Genomic DNA, 25,835 nt, shown 5'->3' on the forward strand with positions numbered 1-25,835 from the left:
TCAAGGTATCCATACACATTTTTTGGTAGAAGATTTAAATTTAAAGCAATATTCTCATCAATCTTAGGAAAAAACTTTATGTTACTTAGACACTTCTCCTGCTGATAGATGTTTGATATTTGGAAAATATAATTTTTGTCTCCGCTGGCTCGATACGGCTACACTTTACTCCAACGTATACGCATTAGACAGTCCGAAAATATATGTCTATAATCTCTTTTTTGGGCAACATGATCTTTATGCAAAATCCAATTATCTCAATATCGGAACTACTGTTAGCCCAAAGAACGCTTTCCTCAACGTTGACAACCAATTTATGTCGCATACTATAAAACACGAAAACTATCCGACTGGATTGGATAACGTATTTAAATATTCAATCGGTCTTTTGATGCATCTGACTCCATCCAAGTTTACCCGAAACTACTTGTAGTTTAGACCACCTAAATTTGAAATAAAAAAATTATGAGTATCCATTTCAATGCAGAATTATATTAGAAGTTCCGGCTTGTAAAACGGTCAATACTATTCAGAAAGTCTTTTTTGAAGTTGATTGGCATACAAAGAAAAATTATTAATCTTTTAAATAATTTTAAACATTTATTTCCCAAGCTTGAAATAATACCAATATTAGTACCTATTGAATTTATATGCCTTATCACCGAATATCTACTTTTTTTCCTCTGCGCATTTTCCCCCGTAAAATCTCACACTTTTCTCACACAGTGTTATTAAGTATGCTCCGCATAGTTTATTCAAGTCAAAAAATATACTTTTTCTACAAACAGTAAATCATCAGCACGTGATTAAAACAGCTTCTGTGAGCTTAGACACAATGCGTGTAGAGATCAAAATGAAATATTTCTAATAAATGACTTTCTTCCCACGCCATTTGTCTTAGATCTCTCTGCTATATCCTTTTCAAATATTTTTTCCAATACGCTCAAAGACAAACAGTGTGCTACATAAATAATTAATCAGTTAATACAAATACTTTGCTCAGCTTCAGCGTAGTTTGTTGCACAAATAAAAATGGAAGAAAAAAAAAAAAAAAACAAGAATTAAAGAGAAATAATAAATATGACTATCCTTCATTGCTTCTGTGCAAATATGTAACTAAGGTGCACCACTACGTTGGCCTACTAATCCACAGATTAAAGCAAGTGTCACGCCTACTCATGCTATGCTACGCAGAGAGTAAAAATGTGATTCATGTTTGTCATATTCTCTTTATGTTTTATGCTTTGCTTTGACACACATTTAGTTGATTTGTTTGTTTACAATTACTGATGGGAAATTATGGACTACACAGGACAATATACATAAATATGGTATGAATTACGGGTTTATGTGGAAGGCTTAAGTTGATAATTTGGGTCAGCTTATGTCAAAGAAAACTCAATTTTATCGTAGCAAATACATATCTTTATTTTAAGAAGCTTAACAGAAAATTAAAATTGTTTTTTTTTTTTTTTTTGATATGTTTTGTTGCCTACCTTCAGGCTGCAAAAAATATGTGTGGAAAAAGTCAAGAAAAATGCCAAAAAATTGGGTTTTGAGTTAAACTTGCTTTATATTAGATATTACCACTGATTTCACAAATCACGAAATATTTACGGTTGAGTAAGAATGGGAAATACTTATCGATATTTGCAGTATAAAGTGCCGATATATTTTGTTGCCTACCTTTAGGCTACAAACAAAATAATAAGAAGGCAAAAAGTCAACAAATATGCAAAAAAAATTGGGTATTTATTTAAACGTGCCTTAGATGAGATATGCTAATTGATTTCACAAGTCACAAAATATTTTCGTTGATAAAGAGCTGAAGATGTTTCATATACCTTTTGCAATAACCTATTCTCAGGGCAGCTTATTTCCTCATCTCCTCAAAAAAAAATTTCATTTAAAAAGCTAAATCGAGTATAGGCCGATATATGCGCCAAAAATTTCACTAGAACTGCCAAAACTGTATTAATTAGGTGGTTTTTAGTTAAGTACTTCCAGGCCTGATATCACACGGTCTCATAATTGGAAATCTATCTCTCTCAGTTGTCGAAAAATTATGCCCTAAAATTGAAAAATATTTCAATTAATACAACGGGCGTCTACGCCTAAGTTCAACCCATTGCACCACTTCATCAAAACGCAATTACAGAGAACAATTATTTCTTGCAGGCGAAAAAAAAATCCAATATTACTTTTCTCATCAAACTCGACGGCAAAATGCCTGAGTGATTTGTGAATATTTCTTTCTTGAGCGCAAAATGACGCCTAGCAACTAACCGCAACTACAGAGCTAAGACTTCAAAGACCGCATGCATTTGCTACATTTTCTGCACCAAAAAGTTCTACGTCTTCTCCGCCGCCTTGCCGCACACAGTTTTAACAGTAATTTCCAACCGTACCGGCGGCAATCGACAGCAACGATGCTGGCCTGAGGTATTGAGCGAGCAACTTGTGTATTTAATAGATATATGTATTTGCAGCGGCTATTCTGCTGGGATTATTACGGTGTATTGTGTGTTTGTGTGTGTGTGTGTGCTTGAAATATTTCTGTGGCAATTGATGATTCGAAACGAATCAAACGAGTTGTGGCATAGAATTTTAAATGAACTGCTGCCACAACGATACTTCGAACATTGTGTTGCCGCGTTTTAGGCGCTCAAGGCAACACGCTAGACGCCACACGATAGACACTAAATAGACACCAGGCGCGCTTGACGCATAGCGAATTGTGTTTTGCGTTTGGTGTATTGGAAAGTGTATCAATTTGAGTAGACGATATCGTCAGTTTCGTTACAGATGCGCTTCGACGCTGTGGCTAATCAATGCGGTGTATGCGAGCGGCTAAGAAATGGCATAAAATCGGCTAAAGAAGGGCATACAATATTGGAGAATGATGAGCAAAGGAATAATTGGCGATTATTCAACAGAACAGTGATAAATTTTATCTTTAAGTTGAAGTACGCAAGTAATATGTGCGCATAAATTTAAGCTGTTGTAGGTAGGCATTTTGTAGACTGCTTCGGTGGATTGAGAAAGATTTTATTGCGTAAAAGAGTCACATTGTATACAATTATTTGTGGAAGAAATATTATCTCTGTTTTATTAAGATGCCGCTGGAGAAATGTATGGATACACAACTAACGTCATCCCAGATAGCTCTGCCACGGATGGGGCCTGAGCAAGTACGCGATAACTTAAGATTCAGTTTATAAATTCTCTGTTTTTTAGTTTATTCTAAAGCAGGTTTTAATATCAAATATCTAGTATTCTCATTCTGCTAATAACTTTTGGTAATTGGGTTAGTCAGAGTACCGTTTAACAGACCGCTAACCGATTCTTAAGGTAATAGTTCAAGAGTAGGTAGATAAATAGGTGAGTTGAGTGGCTATCTCATGACGCATGATAGGTCTAAGGTCCACTCACTCTATTGGCTTCTCTCTATACCATTCCGGCGTTCAATATAGTACAGCAGCGTGAAAAGCAAGTTTTATCTGAGCAAGTTATGACACGTCGTCAAGAATCCCTGGACCGATAATTGCGACTCTTTCAGTTCAAGAGTAAAAATAATATAAAGGGTTTGTCCGGAAAGTAATAGGACGGATTTTCTTCCGCCGCGACTGTACTTCGGATCGTGCGCGCACCGACTGTATTCGATAGAAGGCGTTCCTAGCTAACGAACGAGCGGCTGGTCAGTTGTCTCTGAAAACCTGGATAGTCAGGACAAACATTTTCGCGCGACGCGATTCTGTGAGTGGTGCAAGCAAAGCAAACGTTCGTTAGAGCAGAGGTACGCGATTGAATTCTGTGTAAAACGCAATAAATCTGCTACAGAGGCGTTTGATATGATCAAGCAGGCTTACGCAGATGTTGCTTTAGCAAGACGTGGTGTGTTTTGGTGGGCATCAGGCGCGAAGATGGTCGCAAAAGTGCTCACTGACGACCAGAAATTGCGGCGAGTGAAAGTGTGCCAAGAAAATTTGTACATGTATGAAAGTGACCCCCAATTTTTGAATAACGTTATCACAGGTGACGAGCCATGGATCTTTGAGTATGATCCCGAGACAAAGAGTCAATTCTCCTTTTTTTTGAGACGACAGAGGGGATCCAAGCAACATGTACCTCGGCTCTCAAGGCTATTCCGGAGAATGCCTTTTGTGGCGCCTTCAATGCTTGGAAATTGCGCTGACAACGCTGCATCGACGCAGAAGGAACCTATTTTGAAGGTTTTTAAAGAATTGTAACGATTGGTTATATAATATTTTTTTATTCGACTCAGTCCTATTTCCCTGTAAAAGTAAAAGTTTTGGAGTCTTTATAGTATCTTACAATAATTTCTTCCAATATTGTTTAGTTTAGCGTTCGCTCTTTGAGAGATTCTCTCTTGGTATACCAATTGGAGTTAATGACAGTTACCACTGTGAGTGCGACGGTAACCGAACTCAAAAAAGCTTCAGCCAGCCCACATACTTGCGTGAACATCAATTCGAAGCGTGTCTTTACAAGTATTGAACTGGCATCTACGTAGAATAGCAATCAGCTCAAGAGGTTTTACCAAACCGAATCTACTCTTTTTCACCAAATCCTTTCTCCTCGCTTTCAGCAAACTCTTCTAATGAAAAGTAAAATTTTTAGCGCGGCAAATATTTAAGTAAACCAAATTTTTTTTGCTTGCCATCTTTTTCGGCAAACTTGAGCATTGTCTGCCGGCATTGATTTCTTTGTGCCCCACAGCACTCTGAGACAATTCGCTCATCAAATATTGCCAGCCGGGGCAGCGCACGTTTAATGCCTTTTTAATGCAGCCACTTCCGGCGCGCGGTTGTGCAGCGCAGTGGCTTCATTTCAGCAGCGGCCGTTATTTTCTTTCTACGAGCATTTTTTAGCGTGTGTGTGTAATACTTTTTCCAAGCACATTTCCTCTTTTGCTAGCCTTTCGGCTTTCTTTTCATTATGACTCTACGCAAATGCCCGCAAGTCGAGCGACTGACTTTTTTCACTGCACCGTTAAACCATTCAACCGAAACGGCTGCCTTGCAACTGTTTTATGTCTATATGTACATATGTATATATATATATGTGTGTAGGTGTGTGTGTGTGTGTAGTTGGTCTGCCCCAGCAGAAAGTCAATTAGCCATGCCTTAGCATTCCCGTATTTCTATGTGCCGGCGACGTTTCGTACGCGTTTTTTCAACTACTTAGCGGTTTCCATGACCCTAGTTGTTGGTTTTGTTGCGCTTGTCAACACTATCAGCATTATCATCAACGTCAGCGTCGTTGCAGCATCATTCGTTTTTGTCTTCGACCACACTTCATACACAAGCCAGCAAAAAACGAACAAAAAGAATCATTTCCAAAGCATTGCTTTTTCTACGACTTCTCTTTTTTTCCACACTTTTTTCCCTCTCACACTATTTTCGCTCACCAGCTTCGTGTTGCGCGTGGATTTAAGTCGTGGTTTGGGGCATATGGTGCGACAGTGGCAAGAGTGAGAACAGCAACAGATTAAATTTAACAAGATTGTAAAGTCTTTTTTTGGCGGTTTGAACGCTTTTATTCCGCAGCTGCTTTGCCATTCATGCTTCTTATCGTTTCAGCGCAATTTCCATTTCCAAAATGTGTCGTGTGTGTATCTTCAACTTTTGCTTTACGCGGCGAGTTCTACCCTTACTACATACCATATATATGTATATATCGGGCTATATTTGTCTATCTGTTTCCATTTCCTTGCTACAGCTTGCCTTGTCTCCTTACCAGTCTAGCAATTTGTCTATCTTAAGGACTTTGTAGCTCAGCGGCTGCCTGCTGCTTTGTTGCCTTCACTGCTTATGTTTGTTGTTGTTGCTATAACGGCTTGTTGTCATATCTCCGCGCTTACTAATGATATAGCAATGTAGTGTGGCAAGGATTTAGTAGTCTGCTCTTGGCTGTTTGCAGCTTCTCGTCTCAATGATTAATGAATCCTCGGCCATTCGTATGGAAATGCTTTGGTTAGTTGCTGTTAGTTGACTTGTCTTAAGCCATGTTATCGCTATTGAGCACTACTGCATATGGTATTTCGCTAACTCATCGCCACTCATCGACTTGCCTAATTAGATACGAATTGAACGAAATGCGGTCGAAGTGACAGCAGCAGTTGATTTAACCCATTTTGTGGGTGTGTATGCTATGTGATGCTTGAATCGCAGCATAACCCGCATAAAAGTCTCTGAGGTTAGTATCACATGATGTGTGTTTTTGGCAGCATGCTATTAGTCATTAAGTCAAACGCTGTGGTGCCATCTATATGTCGAGCGCGTTAGAATCTTTAACGATTGTCCAGTGAGTATCTCATGACATTTCATTGATTGGAAGTGAAGTTACTGCATTTTAAGTGTCAGTATGTTTGTGTTATCGGTGCGAAAATGAGATGAGCTTCGAACAAAGAGCCAACATTAAATTTGGTTTTAAAATTGGTAAAACTTTTAACGAAACGTTTCATTTCATGAAACAAGTTTATGGCGATGATTGCCTATCCCGTAGCAGAGTGCACGAGTGATTTTAACGTTTTCAAAATGGTCGTGAGGATATAAATGATGACATGTGGGCCCCTCAAAATCCGTGATCACCGGAAATTCCATCGAAGCTGTGCGTGAATTCATCAAAAATCAGCCGAAATCATGATTCAAATCATGGAAATGGAATTGAACATCTCCAAAACATCGATTTATCGCTTTTTGACCGAACATTTGGGCTTACGCAAGGTGTGTGCACGGTTTGTTCCGCAAATTGACTGATGACCAAAAATTGCTCGAAGGATTCGAAGGACGATTATTTAATCAAAAATCACATTTTAACCATTAACCACTCCTCGATTCAATCAACGTGACATTCAAAAATGCATTCCCATGAAAGGAAAGCGTTATGCAGACGTAGAATTCAACATCTCATACTGGCAAAACATCGATTTATCGCTATATTGAAGCAGAAGGAAACTGTTTTGAATGAAGGAAATTTGTTTTGCGGATAAAAACATTTGTTCTGGTTTTTTCTTTAAGTCCTGTTTGCTATGGAACGCCCCTTGTTTATTTGATTTGTTGAGAGCATGTGTGCCTCGGCCTTATCTAACATGAGTGGACTGTATAATTAATTTATTAATAAGTATTATAAGAATAAATTCAAAAAGTATTCTACTCCGCAGCGATTAAGTGGCACTCCTTACGACCAACGCATATGTTCATTTTTAAACATTCTCCCGGGCGACGAAAGTGACTGCTGGAAAGGTGACCACAGCTTGAGATCATGTCATGTTCGTTAAGTAAGTGACATTTACGATGACTTTGCGTGTATTTGTTCATATCTGTTGCAAATATATCCTGTTAGTTTCACCTCTTTCTCATCGGACGACGGTGAACCCTTGATTTTACGCTTCTTTTTTATCTTTGTACTATCCTCTGCACTACAACTGTGATTGTTGTACGTGTTTTTTGGCAGATATCCCAACCGTTTCTGCTCTTTGGCTGTTGGCTCCAATGTTGCTGCGGCCTTTGACTACGTTTATCTCGTCACCACTTTGAAAACGTTTATTTTTGGTTGTGGTACCACCATGCCATGAAAATTCTTAAGCGTTTTTGAAAAGCGAAAATACAATGGGAGTGCTCGAATAAAAATCAAGAAGCCTAATTGCCTGTCAGGAAAGATTTGCGATAAAAATGCGTCCGATCGATTCTACGGTTCAATCACAAGAGTGGCCATCTTCTGCTGTCATACCTCCATCGTCAGCGTCTTTAATTCTAATGGCGTCATTTGGCTCTACATCAGCCGGGTCAGGATCAAGGGTTGTATCTGTGGAAACTCAACCAGCCTCCCTAATTTCTCCGAAATGAGCACTCTGTGGGAAAAAATAAATAAATACAATAAAATAAGCTTGAAGTCTTCTCTTTCCGTAGTTGTTGCAATCGCTCGTTTCAAATCTTCGTCGAAAGGTTTAGCTGCTTCCAGAATATTTGTACTTTCGTTAATGACGGAAGTGCTTGCGTTAACTTCCTCTTTTGCTTAGGCCTTTTTACTTTTTTCTCATTTGTCTCTCGAAGACACGTTTTGTTCTGCTGCTTTCTACGTTTCCTCTAAACTTCTCACTCCCTTTCACTTTGCTTCTGCCAGACTGCGTAGTTTTTGGTCGCATTTAGTTATCGTGGGCTCCCATGGGCTCGTGCTCCTCCGTTGTGTCATCGTCTTCAACATCATATTTTTTATCCTCCAAACTACATCAAATATTAATACGATCTTCATTTCATACAAAGAGGTCTGAATTAGCGAATGCTGAAAGCAAAAGTAAAAGCAAAGTTCAAGGCAATTTTACTGATATTTTACTCACCAAAATTCACTGAACATTCATGAAAATTTGGCATATAGTATACACCTTGAGATCTTAAGCACATAGAAAGCCATACAAATTTAAGGGGGGAGCCTGCTTTAGAGGCTTCAAAAAATCGATTTTTGTTTTACTTACATCTCTTTAAAAATAATCTAAGAATTTGTCCATAAAGTTATAGAAGGAAATTCGAAATATTTTGGAAGCTAGAAGGGAAATAGTGGCCGAGCGTCCAGCAGATATATTAGCGCTTGAGCAGAATGCGAAAACTTTGACGCGCGATTTCTCGGTTTTTCATTTTTACGATTTTTTTTAATTGGCGGACAGGATAGAAAAAAAACTAAACGTCCTATGGAATTGGGGCAAAGTTCATTATCTTTGGCAATAAATTATTTTCTATTTAAACAAAAAAAACTAAGAAAATTCAAGTTTAATCATATTGTTAAACAACATAAAGTCAAATTTTTTTGGTCAAAAACCAGTTTTTTTTCAATTTTTAAAAAATTTGTAAAATTCTACACTTTTTTTTGGAATTGCTTTTAGTTTAACTAGAAGATAAATTATTAAAAAATATGTATGAATCTCTTTGAATATTTTGTTTCCGATAGAAATTGCGACCTGCATCCTGCCCGCCGTCCGACAAATGCATATGCGAGATGCATCGAGCAATTGCTTCCCAAAGGCAGAATATCAAAGATTTCGTATCCAAAAAAATTGTGATTGATGTTTAAATAGATAACTATAAACCCTATAAATTTTGTTTCGATCAATTATTTCTTCCCCGCCCAAAAACAGTTCTGAACAAAATCGTATTATCTTTCAAGAGAGCATTTTTGGCATTTATTTTTTGAAGATTATCTTTTTCAAATGTTGGCCGCGGCTACGTCGCAGATAGTACATCCCTTGTGTGATGACTCGTTCGAGAATTTCGACTGGTGACTGGCGAACGACATTAGAGATCTTTTGCCTTAAGACCTTACACGAAGCGGGATTGTCCTCATAGACTTTACAGAAAAAAGCCAACGGTTCGATTTCCCATGATCTTGGTGGCCAATCGATCCGGCCCAGAAATTCAAATTTCTTTAAATGGAAAGTCAAGAAGTCAAGTCAAGAAACATGCTCCCTAAGCCAGGAACATTCTTCTGGTCCTAATTTTTTCTAAAAAGGTTTATTGATTTTATGGCTGGGAGCATTGTTCTGATCCTAATTTTTCCAATAGACTTTCCATTTGATCCAAACGCTCCTTATAAGTAAGTTATGCATTTTGTTGAGTACTCTTTTGGCGGTCCGAAACAAAGCTTCATTTTGACACAACCAAGCGCTGTTCATTAGAGATCATGGTCACCTCCGTAAAAGGGATCAACACGAAACCAAACCTAAACTTATTGAACCTTAAGATTTTTCGATTATCTTTTACTTAACATAAATATAGTACAATAAATGTGAGACAACTAACAATTTTTCGAAACTCAACCACGGTTGAACTGCGAGCCCTCTCTATTTTCTTAAGTTCAACACTTATTGCGAGCTTTTATGTTTTATTTTGTCAATATCGAGAGATCGGCATATTTTTTAATTAATTTAAACTATCAAACCATTTCACCCATGGGTTTGATTATCACATCATGGATTTGTACATCCGGTGGAGTTTGTAGGCAATAAATTAATACATCCGCAATCGCATTCGGATTGAGTTCCTTCGGAAGTGTTGGCACCATATTACCAGGATGATTGAGTAAATTCGTCTTAACTCCACCAGGGCTGATACACTGTAATAAAGATGTCATAAATGCTGCCGCAACTGTTCGTAACGTCAATATACAACTTACCGTTACTTTAATTTTTGTGTTCTGGCTCAAAAACTCTTGTCGATACATTTCGGTGAGCGCTCTGATCGCGAACTTCGTAGGTGAATATAAATTTAATGGGTTATTTGGCACTATTGGCACACTATGTCCACAGACACTACCGATCATAAAGACATGCCCGTCGATATCATTTGCTTTCATGGAGCGAAATGCTTCGCGAGTGCAATAAACCGCAGCTAGAAGATTCGTTTCGAGCACTTTAAGCATTTCCCCTGAATTATTCTCACTCAGTAGGAAACTATCTCCCAAGACACCAGCGTTGTTGACCAACACAGCTACAGGACCATATTTCTTCTCGATCTCTCTGAATGCGGCATTTATTTCGTCTTCCTTGCGTACATTGCATTTAATGTGGTGTATACGTTTTCGCACCTCGGCGTTTACCTCAGCAAGTAATGCTATGTGGCCTTCCATATTTATATCGAGGTTCACTATCACCAACTTGTTATTTGCGAGATACTTAGCTATAGCCGCGCCGATGCCAGAACTAGCGCCAGTGACTACAGCTACGCGATTTTCCCAACGCTCCATGGTTTTGTGGTTTCCACTAAGATTTCCTAGCGCTCTTTGCAATGAAGCCCTGGAACAGCAAGTGCATCTATTTATATTCAAATTATGTAAATATAAAAACGTGATATAATAGTAAATGAGGCCCTTTAATATTTTCTTATTTTTCACTTAGTAATGGTCCCTCTTATGTGCTTATCAATATACAGATAATAGATTTTATCAAGTGCCATAAACTTAAGTGGGATCATGCATCAACTGCAACTGTCGTAAAACCAGACCGTCGGGAAAGTTATGCAGCTGACATTTTTATTTACCGCTGTATGGATTCCGTGCTTTACGGATAGTATCGTCTGTAGAAGCTTCGTTCTTAGGTCGGCTGGAATGCTTTACTCAAATCTAGAGTTTTGTGTCATAATTTTTAAATTTCTAACAGGAATGGTTTCAGTCTTCTCCTTCATACTTTTGGTACATTTCTGAAGACTGTCGGAATTCGACCCGCCTCACTAAATGTTTGCTTGAAAAACGTCTAAAGGTCGGAGTCTTTAAAGAAACTTTTTTGAAACTTCATGTTTTCCGCTAAAAGGCGCAAGCGTATCAAGCTTTAGTGGCGATGTGAAGAAAATCACTTCAAATAACTTCGCAAACATGAATAAAAAGTGGGCGTCCGAAAAGAGTAAAATCTCGTCATGAGCGACAAATTAAACTGATGTGCATTACAGATCGCTTTAAACATGCTGGCACAATAAATTCAATATTTTTCGAAACTATTGGGGTAAATATAGCTACACTTCGCAAAATGTACTGAATAAACTTGGATAATGAACGCGACGTCCATCTAAAAACTACTTCCCATTACCCGAATGCAGAAACAGCGGCAAGAGTGAGCAAAATCTCACAAAATTTCGACTTCAGGCTGGGGAAAACTTTGTTTTCCGGTAACTAAAGCATAAAACTATTGAAATAGATCTTTCAATAATTCATTACAGATTACAAACCAAAAATATTGATGAAGAAGTAATTGAGCCTCAGACGTGTACAGGAAAAAGTTCAAATCTCAATCCCATTGAGAACTGCTGCCATTATTTGGCCACAATGGTAAGATAAAAGCGTCCAAGTGGTCTTAAAAAAATGAAAAAATTATTGAAGCTGCGACGCTAGATGCAAAAAATTCAATAAAATTTAGTCTCAACGCTTTATTGTCAACAATTAGCGAGCAAATTTTAATAATTTTTTTAACAAATGATATTTTGTTTTGTTATGACTCAATTGTTTTGGGCTATATATAGCCACTCATTTGAATCAAAGCAATTTTTTTAGAAATTGTACCATTACGTCGGCAATTACATACGCCAGATTTCGTAAAGCTTTATTGTCAACCGAAAATTTTGTTGATACAACGACTTTATTTTGACCCTTCATTATTACAGCTATATGCTATAGAAATTCGGTCTTGGACAATAATCCTTGCCAAATTTCTTGAAGATATTTCATGAAACGAAAAAGTTTCCTATATCAATACTTCATTCCAATTTCCTATATCAGTACTTCCAATCAGTTTGTATAATAGCTATATGGTATAGTGGTCCGATATCGGCGATTCCAAAAATTAACATATTCTGGTTGAGAAAAGGACGTGTGCACGATTTGAGTTTGATATCTAAAAATTTACAGACTAGTTTAAATATATACAAACAGAAATGTCTAAAACTACTCAGCTCGACACACTGGTCATTTAAATATAGACATCATTGAGGTTCCTTCCTTCTCCTCTGGGTGCTAAAAACATCATCACATACTTAATGAACTTTAATCGCTTAATAACCGTCTTCAAGATATACCATATGTACAATGCAATGTCTACTTGAGTGTATACTCCTTTTCTAAGTTTCTTAGAAAGACAAATTATAACATTCTAATTTAATAAAAAAAATTTGAAAATAACAATCACGTTTTTCAACTTTAATTTTTTTAATAATCTATAAAAGACGATCGATTTTGGGGCTAATAGTATCTCATATTAAACCTTAAATAATTAGACTTAAGATCAACAAAATACAAGGTAAACTTTGAAATGATACCACACGAACTATGAAAATCTTTTAAGCCAGTCCCGATAAAATCCTGTTCTAATTCCGAAACTTAAAAGTATCTCAAACTGGTTGTTCACTAATTTCTACATATTTCTAAGATGGTCTCACACCACTTCTGAAAACATTTGAAGCCGGTCCCGAAAAAATCCCGTTCTAGTCCCGAATCTAGAAGTATCTCATTTCTTAATAGTTCCAATGTGGTCCCACACCATTTCTGTAAACATTTTAATCTAGTCCCGAAAAAATCCAGTTCTAGTCCCGAATCTAGAAGTATCTCATTCCTTAATAGTTCCAATGTGGTCCCACACCATTTCCGTAAACATTTTAATCTAGTCCCGAAAAAATCCAGTTCTAGTCCCGAATCTAGAAGTATCTCATTCCTAAATAGTTCCAAGGTGGTCCCACACCATTTCTGTAAACATTTTAATCTAGTCCCGAAAAAATCCAGTTCTAGTCCCGATTCTAGAAGTATCTCATTCCTAAATAGTTCCAAGGTGGTCTCACACCATCTCTGCAAACATTTTAATCTAGTCCCGAAACTTAAACATATCTGAGAAAAATTATGTGAAATAGTTTCACCATTGAAGGCGTAAAATAATCTTGCTTACTGATTACAGTTTTGGAAATCACCGAAGTTATAAGTACCCTTATTATGCTGCGTTCTCAATAAATTAAGTATCGCAAACTTTTGCCCAAAAAAAAAAATAAAATGCACGAATAATTTCTAATGAATTTTAGCTACGTTTTATTATTTAACATTTTCAATACTTTCAACTTCAACAAACATAAGTATCAGAAGTGAGTTGCTGTTTCAACACTGGCAATCTTAGAATTTTTCACCGACTGGTTTTACGATTAATTCGTGAATCTAGAAAGGGATAACAAAACATGAACTTTTCATTACACACTGAGACCTATTATGAGGGATTACAAACCTGCACGTGCGGTGGCGTCTGTAGGCAATAGATCAACGCATCAGCGATATCTTCGGAGGCCAAGAATACCAAATCTGGTATATCAGGCGGATTTTCGACCATAATCTCGGTTTTCACTGCGCCGGGACTAATGCTCTATTGAACAAAACAGAAATTGAATGTAATTAACAATTACTATACAATCGACGTAATGCACACAACTTACGGTGATCTTAATTTTGGTGTTATTCTTAAGAAACTCCTGGCGGTAGATCTCCGTCATGGCGGTGACGGCATGCTTTGAAGATGGATAAATATTTAAAGAGACATTCGGGAAATTCAGTACTACATGCCCACTTATGCTATTGATGAGAAAGACGTGACCATCAGCACCCTGAGCCTTCATCGAACGGAAAGCCTCACGTGTGCTCCACACAACACCAAACACATTTGTATCGATCACATCGCGTATATCTTGTGAGTTGCCTTCTTTCAACATTTCGCCATAACGCACAATGGCGGCATTGTTTACCAGCACCGCCACCGGTCCATACTTGCTTTCGATCTCTTTGAAGGCGGCTATCACATCAGCTTCATCTCGTATGTCGCACTTAATGGCGTGTATACGTTGCTTTGCCTCGTTTTTCACTTCATCGCGCAGGGCTTCGATACGTTCTTTGCGTCGTGCCAAGCCGACAGTCACCATACCGTTATTAGCGAGATATTTCACAATAGCCCCGCCAATGCCCGAACTGGCGCCAGTGACTACAGCAACTCGATTCTGCCAACGTTCCATTTCTATGACTTTTTGCGTTGTATTAACTCTTAAAGACCGTTCTGTACGGTTAGTAAGTACTGACTGTTCTACGAATCGGCATATCACTGCTTTTAAGTGCAGTGCCCATTATTATCAATTTGCCCAATGTATACCTTATGTCAATATGTTATCATCTGTACACATCTTAACCTAAGTAAATATGCTTGTATTGTTGTACAACGTGTCTTCCAAAGTAAACAAGTCCTTTTGAATCCAGCGCCCCATGGTGGTGCCATCTATATGCCGTTACGTCTACGTTAGAATCTGCTATCCTCATCGATTGTCCAGTGAGAATTTCATGACATTTCATTGATTGGAAGTGAAGTTATTGCATTTTAAGTGTCAGTATGCTTGAGTTATCGGTGCGAAGATGAGCTTCGAACAAAGAGCCAACATTAAATTTGGTTTTAAAATTGGTAAAACTTTTAACGAAACGTTTTATTTCATGAAACAAGTTTATGGCGATGATTGCCTATCCCGTAGCAGAGTGCACGAGTGATTTTAACGTTTTCAAAATGGTCGTGAGGATATACATATGCAAATGACATGTGGGCCAATCAAAATCCGTGATCACCGGAAATTCCATCGAATCTGTGCGTGAATTCATCAAAAATCAGCCGAAATCATGATTCAAATTCATGGAAATGGAATTGAACATCTCCAAAACATTGATTTATCGCATTTTGACCGAACATTTGGGCTTACGAAAGGTGTGTGTACGGTTTGTTCCGCACAAATTGACTGATGACCAAAAATTGCTCAGAAACCAACATTGGAAGGACGATTATTTAATCAAAAATCACATTTTAACCATTAACCACTCCTCGTATTCACCTGATATGGCAACGTGCGACTTCTTCCTTTTCGGTAAAATGCATTTGCCCATGAAAGGAAAGCGTTATGCAGACGTAGAGGCCATTCAAAAGGCTTGCACCGGCATACTGGCGGCCATACCGGCCAACGAGCTAAAACACTCGTTCGACATGCTTTTGGACCATGCAGAAAGCTATATTGAAGCAGAAGGAGACTATTATGAATAAAAACCCATCTGCTTTCTTTTTTTTTGTTAAGTCCTGTTTACTTTGGAACGCTCTTTGTAATCATGTGACAAGTTCCATGCCGATAAGGTCACACCTTTATAATCAGCAATCACTTCAGAGTGATTATGAATTGAGAACACTGTTATATTACAAAAATAATCAGAATCAAGTTCTTGTAAGAAAATTTGTGTGTGCGAAGTTAACTTCACTTTTTCTTTTTTAAGATTTTTCGCATTGAATCATAAGATTCCCATCAAAACTGGCGCTAACTTTACTTCCTTCGATTGAGCTTCGTAATTTAACTATTAAGAATGTATGTATGTGTTATGTAAAAATTATTACAACAAATATGGAAATTGAGTTGCTCAATTTATGGCAAAAATTCACGGATTTATTTGTGTACATATCTCTCCGTTATGCTTGTATATATACATACACACATACACATATACACTCACCTCATTTTTCTCGGCTTATCAACTGACTTTGCCAAGCGTCTACTCAATTACAGAAATTTTTCAGGTGAAAGTTAAGCAACAACAACTAAGCTGCTTTATTTAACCATTTATATATATGTGCACACATGTATATATGTGTGTATAAGTTTAGCTAAATGAAATTGCGTTAGCAAAGTAGAAAAGTTAGTTGATAAGCCGTCTGCAAGGATTATGACATTTTGCGAAAACTTCAATACTTGAAAAAAGTTAAACGACAACAGGCAAGATACAACGAGAAAGGGACCTACACACAAGCATACAGCCGCGTAACGCATAAATTATGCAGATAAGCGCCACACGCCCATCTATACACATACTTGCAGTTTCGTCTAGTGCTAAGCTAACAAAAAGACTAGTCTTTGGCGCATGTGCGGCGCTGCTTACATTGCCTGCCGGCTATTGACATACCGTTGCTCTTTGCACGTGTGCACTCAACACGCCAAGCCCAGCCACGCGCACGCACATACACACATACATAAGCAAGTAGGTAAATATACAATGTTGCATTGGAAGGCAGGCTTTAACGGTTTCATGTGTAGTTTCGAAGTGAGTGTGTGCGCAATTACTAGTTGCTAGTAGGTAGCTATCATTGTCAGACTGTCTTTGCACAAATGCAGATTATTTGCACTGCCACAAATGCCACTAACATGCTGCTACTTTGCGTTGAATGGAATCTGCTCAGCCGCTTTTTAATGCAAATTCAACTTCAGATGCTGCTTTTTTGCTTTTAGTCTACAGCCTTTTAGACTATTTTACTTTTTTCGAATACACTAAGATTTTTGGCAAATTAAAAGTGCGAAACTAAGGTTTAATAACACTCACAGCATAAAAAGGGTATAAAAAATCATTAACTTGATGATCAGTTTGTATGGCAGCTATATGCTATCATGATACGTTATCAGTGGTTCTGATAAATGAGCAGCTGCTTTGTAAGAAAATAACGTACCAGATCGATATCTCATATCTCAATTGAGAGGCTAGACACACCAACATGGTCTTATGAACTCTATGCAGCTGATTATGCTAATCACTTATTTATCATGTGTATAGAGATATTCGGCTACAAGGATATGTTGGTTGTTAAAATTATCCATTTCCATAGTTTTAGAACTGTCCGTGGGTGGGACTGATTTTATCCAATGTAACCAGTTCTACCAATAAAAAAAATGTATTGGCTTTGCTCCTAAATATATGCTTCACATTTCCGAAAACAAAACAGAAAGCAGGCAAACTTCCATGCACCTAAAAATATGCAATATAAGTTGACTAATAGTTTAAGATCTGGATGCATAATAATATTCCCCAATAGAAGTTTTCAAAGAGTTGCAACTACCGTTATGTCTGCCCGTCGAACGGACAATAGTCTGTGCTCATACAAATGTTGAAAAACTGATATTGTTTCACCGTTAGAAAATATTCCGCAAATAATTTTGAAGAATTATTTCAGGGTTGATAGTTCTTGGCCGAAAAAAATCAGATTTCGCTCCATAAGTCTAACTGATATGGAAACACAACCAAAAGAGATTTTCCGACGCCACATTTTGTTGGTTCAGCAGCTGTCAGCTGAACTGGGAAGAACAAAGCTGTTTTCTTAGATTACCAGCGCTAGATGAATTAAAGTTTAGAGCATTAACATTAAAGCCAGCAGAAGAGATTTGCAAACAATGCTTTATAAAAAGTGTTACAGTGATCGGATTTAGTTCAAATATGCGCCGTTTCGTGCGATAATCTGTTTCCATCTAGACGGCAACTTCATAATACCCCCCTCGTAGAAGCCACGCTCCTAATTTGCAAAGAACTCGGGCAGCCACTTTTCACAAGCCTCTTTTGAGTTCAATTTTACACCAACAAGGGCGTTCGCCACGGACAGGAACAGGTGGTAGTCACTTGGATTATATAGTGGATGCGATAAAACCTCCCATCCAAGCTCCCGTAGCTTCTGACGAGTCATCAACGAAGTGTGTAGTCTGGCGTTGTCCTGGTGGAACACCAAACCCTTCCTCTTGGCCAATTCTAGACGCTTCTGGTCGATCGCCTGCTTCAAGCGGTGCGGTTGTTCGCAGTAGATGGTAGAATTAAGCATCTGGCCATATGGGAGCAGTTCATAGTGGAAGATTCCCTTCCGATTCCACCAAACACACAGAAAAACCTTCCTGGCCTTCAATTCCGGCTTGGCCACTGTTTGGGACGATTCACCGGCCTTCAACCACGACCGTTTTCGCTTGATTTTGTCGTATGTGTTCCATTTTTCGTTGCCAGTTACCATCCGTTTCAAAAATGCGTCGAGTTCGTTCCTTTTCAGCAGCATATCGCAGACGTTGATTCGGTCCAGAAGGTCTTTTTGCGTCAAATCTTGCGGCATCCAAACATCAAGCTTTTTTGTGCATACAGCCTTCTGCAGATGTTTTAAAATGGTTTGGTGACTAACTGCCATCTTCTGGGCGATGTCACGAGATGCCACATGCCGGTCTAACTCGATGTTTTTCCATAATTCGTCGTCAGAGGTCTTCCGTCGTCTGGCTTATCCATTGTGTCATTTTTACCCGCTCTGAATCGTCGAAACCATTCCTCCGTAGTTCGAAGTGATAGAGTTCCATCCCCCAAAACATCATTAATCTCACGGAACGTTTCTCTAGCGGATTTGCCTTTAATGAAGAAAAACTTTAAAATAGCGCGAGTTTCGACGTTAGGGAACACCATGTTTACCTGTCTATAACTGTTGAACGCAATATCCAAACTAATCATGCATAGCGTCGTTTTATAGGTTATGTCAAGACCTTTCAAAGATGTATAGTACTGCCAGATTAGAGCTCTGTAGCGCTTTACACATTACCACGAAATTCAACAGACAAAAAGGCGGAAGGGAGATATTTGACAATAATAATTCCATCGATTCGACCTAAAAAAGGAATGGTTCCAAGCCTATTGCTGTTAAGCATCGCCTACAGAATGGAAAAATTAAGAGAGCGCATTATAAAGGTGTGACCTTATCGGAGTGGGACTTGTCAAATCAAATTTGACCCGGACTTGTGTATTTAAACTGCGCGCAGTATACCACATCTCACCCGAAAAACTCTTTCAGTAAATAATGCTACAACAGCGCCATCTGTTGTTCGACGAATTTCGCATAATAACAGAAAACTGCAGAAAAACCGTCAACTAGTTGCAGCTGGTTAAAAGTTTCAGTTATTGTACGATGCTATTACAGAAAACTAGTGGAATACATATAATGGAGCACATTATTTTGCAAAAACAAAAAATGTTGCTCGAGTAGGAAATTGAATTTAGTCTTATTGCATTTGCAATAACTTCAGAAGTACCAGATATTTATGTGCATACTTTATATATACCGATAAATATACACATGTACACACACACGCATATACAAGTGCATGCCTGCAAGCAGTGCGTTCGGTCTCATCGCATTTGCACAATATTTATTTAATACTTTTTGAAAAAAAAAGTTCTGTTTTTGTTGTTTCCTACTGCCGGCATGCGAAATATTGAAATGCAAATGGTGAAGAGTGCCGGAGACATGCGTCGGCAATGAAAATTGCTGTTGACTTGCCGACAGACGACGATGACTGTGTCGGAATTGCTGCGAGCGAATAACGATGCAGCCACTCAATGCAGCTGAGGAGCCGTGTCACTTTGGCGGAAGATTTTACTTTTCTTACACTTAGTTGTTGTTGTTTGGTTGTTTTTTGTGTTGTCTTGCACTACATCGTTGCTTCTAATGCTGCTTCTTCCCCTCTCTTCTTCTTCTTTTTCGTCTTCACTTCATCTGCTTCTTGCTAAGATATATGTCTCTATATCCGCTCTTCAGCAGCACTTTCATTTGATTCATTCTCTATTGCATATCCATTGTTTGCTTGTGTGTGTATATATTTGTGTGCATGTGTGTGCAACATAAAATGCAATACTTTTGCCATTGTGTGTGAAATTATTACTGACAATAAGAATTTTGCACTTTGACACACGCAAACAACATTAAGGAAATGTGAATAAAAGTGAGTTGCTTGCAAATCAAATTGTGAGGAAGTGGAATATCATGTTATATTGCGCTTTTATTGTTGTTATTGTAATATTTTAGCATGTTCTAGGTTGCTGAAAAGCAATATGAAGCGTGTGGTTTAAGTAAGCAGATAAATACTGGCGTTAATATACAGTTAAAGAGATTCGTGGTGGTAGAAAAAGTATTGTCACTCGATCTCTTGAGATGACCATTCCGACGATCTTGAAATAAAACCCTACCGGCTACTTTGAAGGTCTAATACCTTTCACAAATACAAAAGATTCCTTACAAAAACTTGATTGTGAGCGGTTGAAATGTGCCGAGTTCACTGTGCTTGGTCGGATAAAAATCCGGGTGCGTTTCGGTTACATAGACCCGACTGTTGTGAGAACAAATTTTGAGCGATCATTTTGTATAGCAGCTAGTACATGCTGTTACTCGTTTAGAACAATTTCTTCTGAGCTTGCACCATTACTTTAGATCATATCCCACGCCAAATTTCTGGCAGATATCTCGTTAAACCAAAAGGTTTTCCATACAAGCACTTTATTGCGATTGTTCGGTTTGTATGGCAGCTATATGCTATAGTGGTCCGATATCGGACATTCCGACAAATAAGCAACTTCTTAGTGAGAAAAAGATGGGTGCAAAATTTCGGATTGGTACCTCCAAAACTTTATTTCTGGTTAGTTCCACAATGAAACTTTCGTTAACAGACTCCAACCGAACGATTTCGCCGGCCAAAACTCAATTCGTCAGTATATGTATAAAGCTACATCAAGGCATCAAGATAGTGTCTCGATGGGCCGAAAAACACCGAAACAAGGGACCATGGAACAATATGATGAAAGAAATTGTTCCAATGACCTTCGAATTACAGAAAAATATTCTTGACATCCTCAAAACAACGCAAGATTTTTTTTTTGCCGAATGCATAAATGATCTAACGGAATATATGGTACTCGAGAGATCAAACAAGAGAAAATATATCCCAGTATAGTTTCTTACAAGAATCTGCAATCATTAAAAATGTAAGAAAATGTGGTTACCTTGAAGATCCTTTGGAGTCTTTTAAGCATTTGGAGGAATCCCAAAAGATAACAAAACCTCTGTATACCTCACTGCTTTGGTCAAGTAGAGAAAGGTTCAGTTTCGGTTGGTGCCTCACAGGAACTAAGTTTGCAAGGTATTACATATGGAGAGTTTTGAAGGACTAGGATTGATAGGATAGTACTTAAGTACCGTTATTTGATTTGAAGGCTGAGCAAAAGACTTTGATTAGTAATAGGTACGAGGGGGGAAAGTTGATGATAATCAAGCATGGGAGCAGAAAAACTATTGCATTTTTGTATCTTGAATAAGGTACACTAAGCATGCCAGATCAGCGGAGACTCTATGACGTATATATGTATGTATATATATAAGTAATCAGCGTTTCGAGTTGAGTCGGAACCGGCCCAACGAAGTACTAAAATTTGGATTTCAAAGTACGGTTGTCATAGTGTTAGCTGGCCATGCAAAAAGATGGTTAGAATCATTATATTTGATATGGCCCGATCGATTGTGGATAAGTAGTAGTTTAACCTTCTACAGTGTCTAGAACGAAGCTGCCACAATCACGCTCGATACTCGCGGCAACTCGAGCTCATCGAGTACAATGCGTGATGGTTTGAATCCAAGTACGCCATCCACTGAGAGGGAGTCGATGAAGATGTTTATGGTTTCACTGTAAACTTCGGTCAGTGCATGTCTGAATTTAGTTGCGTCCGAAGTTTGATCAGCATATTATTTTATGTCGTCGACGGAGTTGAGGAAGGAACTTTTGATGCTCCTAGAAGGAGGTTCCGCTTCAAGTAGGTGACTGCAAAGATGATTTCTTCAAAAACACTCCAGCATAAACTACTTGGAGAGGAGTTCATTATGCTGCTCCCTAATTTAGAGCATGTGGGCCTCACTGTGCAGATGTGCGATCATCACGAGCCATTTCGTTATAATCCGGAATGCAGTGTTCTGACATGTCTGAAGCTTCCACGTCTGTGTTTCACGGCATTCAGGCCACCATATTGATGCGGCGTAGTTAAGGACCGGCCAGTCAATTGTCTTGTATGTTGCCAATAACGTTGCTTTGTCTTTGCCACCATGTGCTGCCGACTAGCGACTTGAAGATTTTGTTGCGGCTCTGCCCTTCAGCAATAATCGCGGTCGTGTGAGGAGTGAAGGAGCACAGGCTGTCTCTTCACTGATTCCATCCACAAATTCCTCAAAACTATTTCAAAGCAAATGGAACAACCGTGTAAAAATGTCAGCAAAACCCAAATTTTTCAATAGGAATTTGATAAACTCTGAGCTACCGCCTTAACGCACACATGCACGGCGCTCTGCTGTTCGCCACACAAAGGCAATCAGCGTCATAAGTGCTACAACAATCCGCCACAATGGCTAAATCAGAGTGTTGCAGATAATTTCATTATTGCACGCATTGTTGTATGCTCCGATGGCGGTTGCTGTCCACCTAGAAGTCTGCAATGATCACGACAACTAAATAATGGACTGTAGCAAGCACGCGCCTACACACACACGCATTCACACGCAAAGCTGTCGCAGCACAAAGTGCATTTGCCACATAATGAATCCCCATTGGCAGTGCCGAGTGGAAATTAACAACAACAGCAACAATAGTGATAATGACGATAACAACAACAGCACTATATAACAAAATTAACAACAACAAAAAAGAAAAAACACGACAACCACAACAGCAATGACGTTGATTATTAGAAAAACAACAATAACAACAACAAGAACTAAAAACAACAACAACAGATCTAGCAACCATAACAGGAATGACGATGATTATTACAAAAACAACAACACAAACATTACAACAATAACAACAAAAACTAATCTTGCAACAACAACAATAAACACTAAAATATACAACAGCAGGAACAGAGATACCATCATCGATACCAAAATAACAACAAACACCTAAAAATACAACAGCAATAACTACGTTGAAACCAACAGCAACGAAAACAACAGCAACAGCCACATCATACACACACTAATACATATCTACAAGTACATATGTATGTACATATACTGCTGACAGAATTGACACCATACTACAGTCTGGCATCATGCTTTGCCTAACTGTTTCGAACGCACACATACATACTAAGGAATACTTATAGCACGCTACGGCACAGCGCATACACACATACACACTGAAAGCTCATTTTTGAATATTTTATTTTTCGAATCGTGAAAAAATTTTATTTTTTATAATTTTTTTGTTTTTTTCCCTAATTTTTACATTTTTATTTTTTTATTTATATGTTTTTTTCTTTTTTTTAATTATTTTTTTAAATTTTTTTTGAACTTTTTTCTCTTTTCCCCATTTTTTATACTGTGTTATATTATTTTTTTTAAATTTTTCTGATTTAATTTCTATATTTTTTTTCTAATTTTTAGTTATTTGTTTTCTATTTTCCCCATTTTTTGTATTTCTTTTTTCATTTAATATTTTCTAATTATGTTTGGTGATTTTTTTGTTTTTTTTCTAATTTTTACATTCTTTAAATTCTTTTTTAATTTATTTTCTTACATTTTTTTGTAATATCTTTTTTAACCTTTTCATATTTTTTTTTCTCTTTTCCCTCATTTTTTGTATTTTTTCTTCTTTTTTTTATTTTTTTTTATTTTTTTTCTTTTAATTTTTTTCTTTCCTCAACGCTTGCCTTGTTTGTCCCAGCAACAGCGGTGTAAAGTGCTCTCCAGTGTCAGGCAAAATGAACATGAAAATTGCACTTTGTGAAAACACTAACCGCCTCTACACACCGCTGTGCCCCACTGGACATACCACAACGGCTTCGCCAACGGAATTACACTGATATTTGCAAAAATGGTACTCTCTTAGAGGGTTCCGTGTAAATTATGCTGGGCGAAGTGCCGCATGGTCTGGTTAAATTGAAACTTTTGTTTATTTGTATGTGTGTGAGTGTGAATGTTGGCGTTTGGTATTTTTATTGCTGCTGCAAGTAATGAAAATGAAAATTGCATAACGACAATGGGGAAATCGCATTTCATATACTAATTAGGGAAACGCACAGACACTTTTAGTGAATATTGTGTCCGCCTAAATGTAGGCAACAGTATAGAATGCACCGGAGTATGATTAGAAAATAACCAACGAAGATCTGGCAGAAAGTTAAGGCAAAAGAAAAATTTTATTTATTGTAGCAAATTATAGTATTACACCCTTGTACCTTGTACAGAGTTGAAAAACCAATGAGTTTCAGACTAAATATTTTTCAATATATTTTAAACTGAACAAACAAGAAGTAAATAAAAAAATTTTACTAATTATAAAAAAAAGTTGCGATTATTTAAATATTTAAGATTTTTTTTACTATGTTTGATCACAAAAATGAAGTTGGCAACTCTTTCAAGCACAAACTGATATTTATTTATAAAAAAAAAACTTTTGAAAAATATTTTTTATATGAAATTTTTGAGTTGAAAGATAATTTTAATTTAAAATTTTTAATTAAATTAAAAAAATTGTTTTAACTCCTCGTCATCGAAAACTAAAAAAAAAATGTTTAATGAAAATAAATAAAATTGTTTTCTGAATAGAAAATCAAAAATAATTATATTTCGAAAAATGTTTAATTAAATTAAAATCGCTTTTATCTTAAAACAAAAAAATAATATAATGATATAAAAATATTATATTATAAATTATTATATAACTAAAAAAATATATTAAAGAAAGTTTTTAAAATAAAATTTGAAAATATTAAACACAGTAACTTAAATATTCGTCCGGGATTTTGTACCATTTTGTAAAAATAAAAGCCGATGGAAAAATATCAACTTGTATACAGCTGGAGCAAAGTTTTATATTTTTTGTAAAATTAATATAATAATATTTTTTTTTGACCAACCAAATGCAATAAATGTTTTTTAAAACATAAAATTAATAATAATCGTAAAACAAACGACAAATATATTAAACAAAAATTTTTCAATAAATTAAAATTATTGAAAACACACAGCTGGAACAGTATAATACATTTTTATTTTTTTTGTACCGCCCTAATGCAATAAATACGTTTTGTACCCAAAATCCTTAATGATTATTCATTTATTTTATTATTATTCATTTTATTTATATAATTAAAAATTATTTTTAATAATAATAATTATTAATATTTTTAACATCTGTAATAACATTATGCAACATTTCCAACCACCCTAGTAGTATATAAAATACCGTTCCGACGCTGCTCACATGCATACACCACCCACGACAGGAAGGGCTAACGAATGAGTCATTGAAAGCCTTTGCCATTTGATGCTTTCATTGTTGGCAACCAACAAAAACAAAAAGTATAAGAAAAACGGGCAAAAATTGGGAATAAATCGCATGAAATAAAAATCATTTGAATGCCTCCGAATGGAAATCGCGGTAATGTTGCATTGCATTGAACAGGCATTTGGCGGTCATCAATGCCAACGACTGACGCCGCCGCCGTCGCTGCCTACCCGCAGCGCGTGGTCGTTTGTGAAAAAGACATTTTAGTATTGTTATAAAATTTTTATGTTGCGATTTTCGACTGCCATAAAAGCGCAAAGCAAAAACAAAACCAAAAAGAAAATAAATGAAAAGCAAAAACAAAAAGAAAAGAAGTGAAAAGCAAAAACAAAACCAAAAGAAAAG

The 25,835-nt window shown here is 37.1% G+C and overlaps 2 protein-coding genes across 2 annotated transcripts; both read right to left on the bottom strand.

Moving 5' to 3' along the window:
* Window positions 1-9,817: 9,817 nt before the first annotated feature.
* Window positions 9,818-10,814, bottom strand: LOC126755159 (farnesol dehydrogenase-like). Its single transcript, XM_050467538.1, has 2 exons — window positions 10,189-10,814; window positions 9,818-10,128 (listed from the first exon to the last, which is right to left on the bottom strand). Exons 1-2 carry the CDS (start codon window positions 10,756-10,758, stop codon window positions 9,949-9,951), a joined length of 750 nt encoding a protein of 249 aa, XP_050323495.1. The 5' UTR covers window positions 10,759-10,814; the 3' UTR covers window positions 9,818-9,948.
* A 2,734-nt stretch (window positions 10,815-13,548) lies between these two features.
* LOC126756141 (farnesol dehydrogenase-like) lies at window positions 13,549-14,618 on the bottom strand. Its single transcript, XM_050468987.1, has 3 exons — window positions 13,968-14,618; window positions 13,763-13,897; window positions 13,549-13,695 (listed from the first exon to the last, which is right to left on the bottom strand). Exons 1-3 carry the CDS (start codon window positions 14,535-14,537, stop codon window positions 13,654-13,656), a joined length of 747 nt encoding a protein of 248 aa, XP_050324944.1. The 5' UTR covers window positions 14,538-14,618; the 3' UTR covers window positions 13,549-13,653.
* Window positions 14,619-25,835: the final 11,217 nt, after the last annotated feature.

The sequence above is a fragment of the Bactrocera neohumeralis genome, chromosome 4 (assembly GCF_024586455.1).
Source record: "Bactrocera neohumeralis isolate Rockhampton chromosome 4, APGP_CSIRO_Bneo_wtdbg2-racon-allhic-juicebox.fasta_v2, whole genome shotgun sequence".
Taxonomy (NCBI): Eukaryota; Metazoa; Arthropoda; class Insecta; order Diptera; family Tephritidae; genus Bactrocera; species Bactrocera neohumeralis.

Bases quoted from the DNA above. Each gene is read 5' to 3' on its own strand.
- LOC126755159 (XM_050467538.1), bottom strand. From the start codon at position 10,758: ATGGAGCGTTGGGAAAATCGCGTAGCTGTAGTCACTGGCGCTAGTTCT. The intron at 10,129-10,188 runs GTAAGTTGTATA...TCTTTATTACAG, and splicing joins ACACAAAAATTAAAGTAACG to TGTATCAGCCCTGGTGGAGT.
- LOC126756141 (XM_050468987.1), bottom strand. From the start codon at position 14,537: ATGGAACGTTGGCAGAATCGAGTTGCTGTAGTCACTGGCGCCAGTTCG. The intron at 13,898-13,967 runs GTAAGTTGTGTG...TTTGTTCAATAG, and splicing joins ACACCAAAATTAAGATCACC to AGCATTAGTCCCGGCGCAGT. The intron at 13,696-13,762 runs GTTTGTAATCCC...ATCCCTTTCTAG, and splicing joins AGACGCCACCGCACGTGCAG to ATTCACGAATTAATCGTAAA.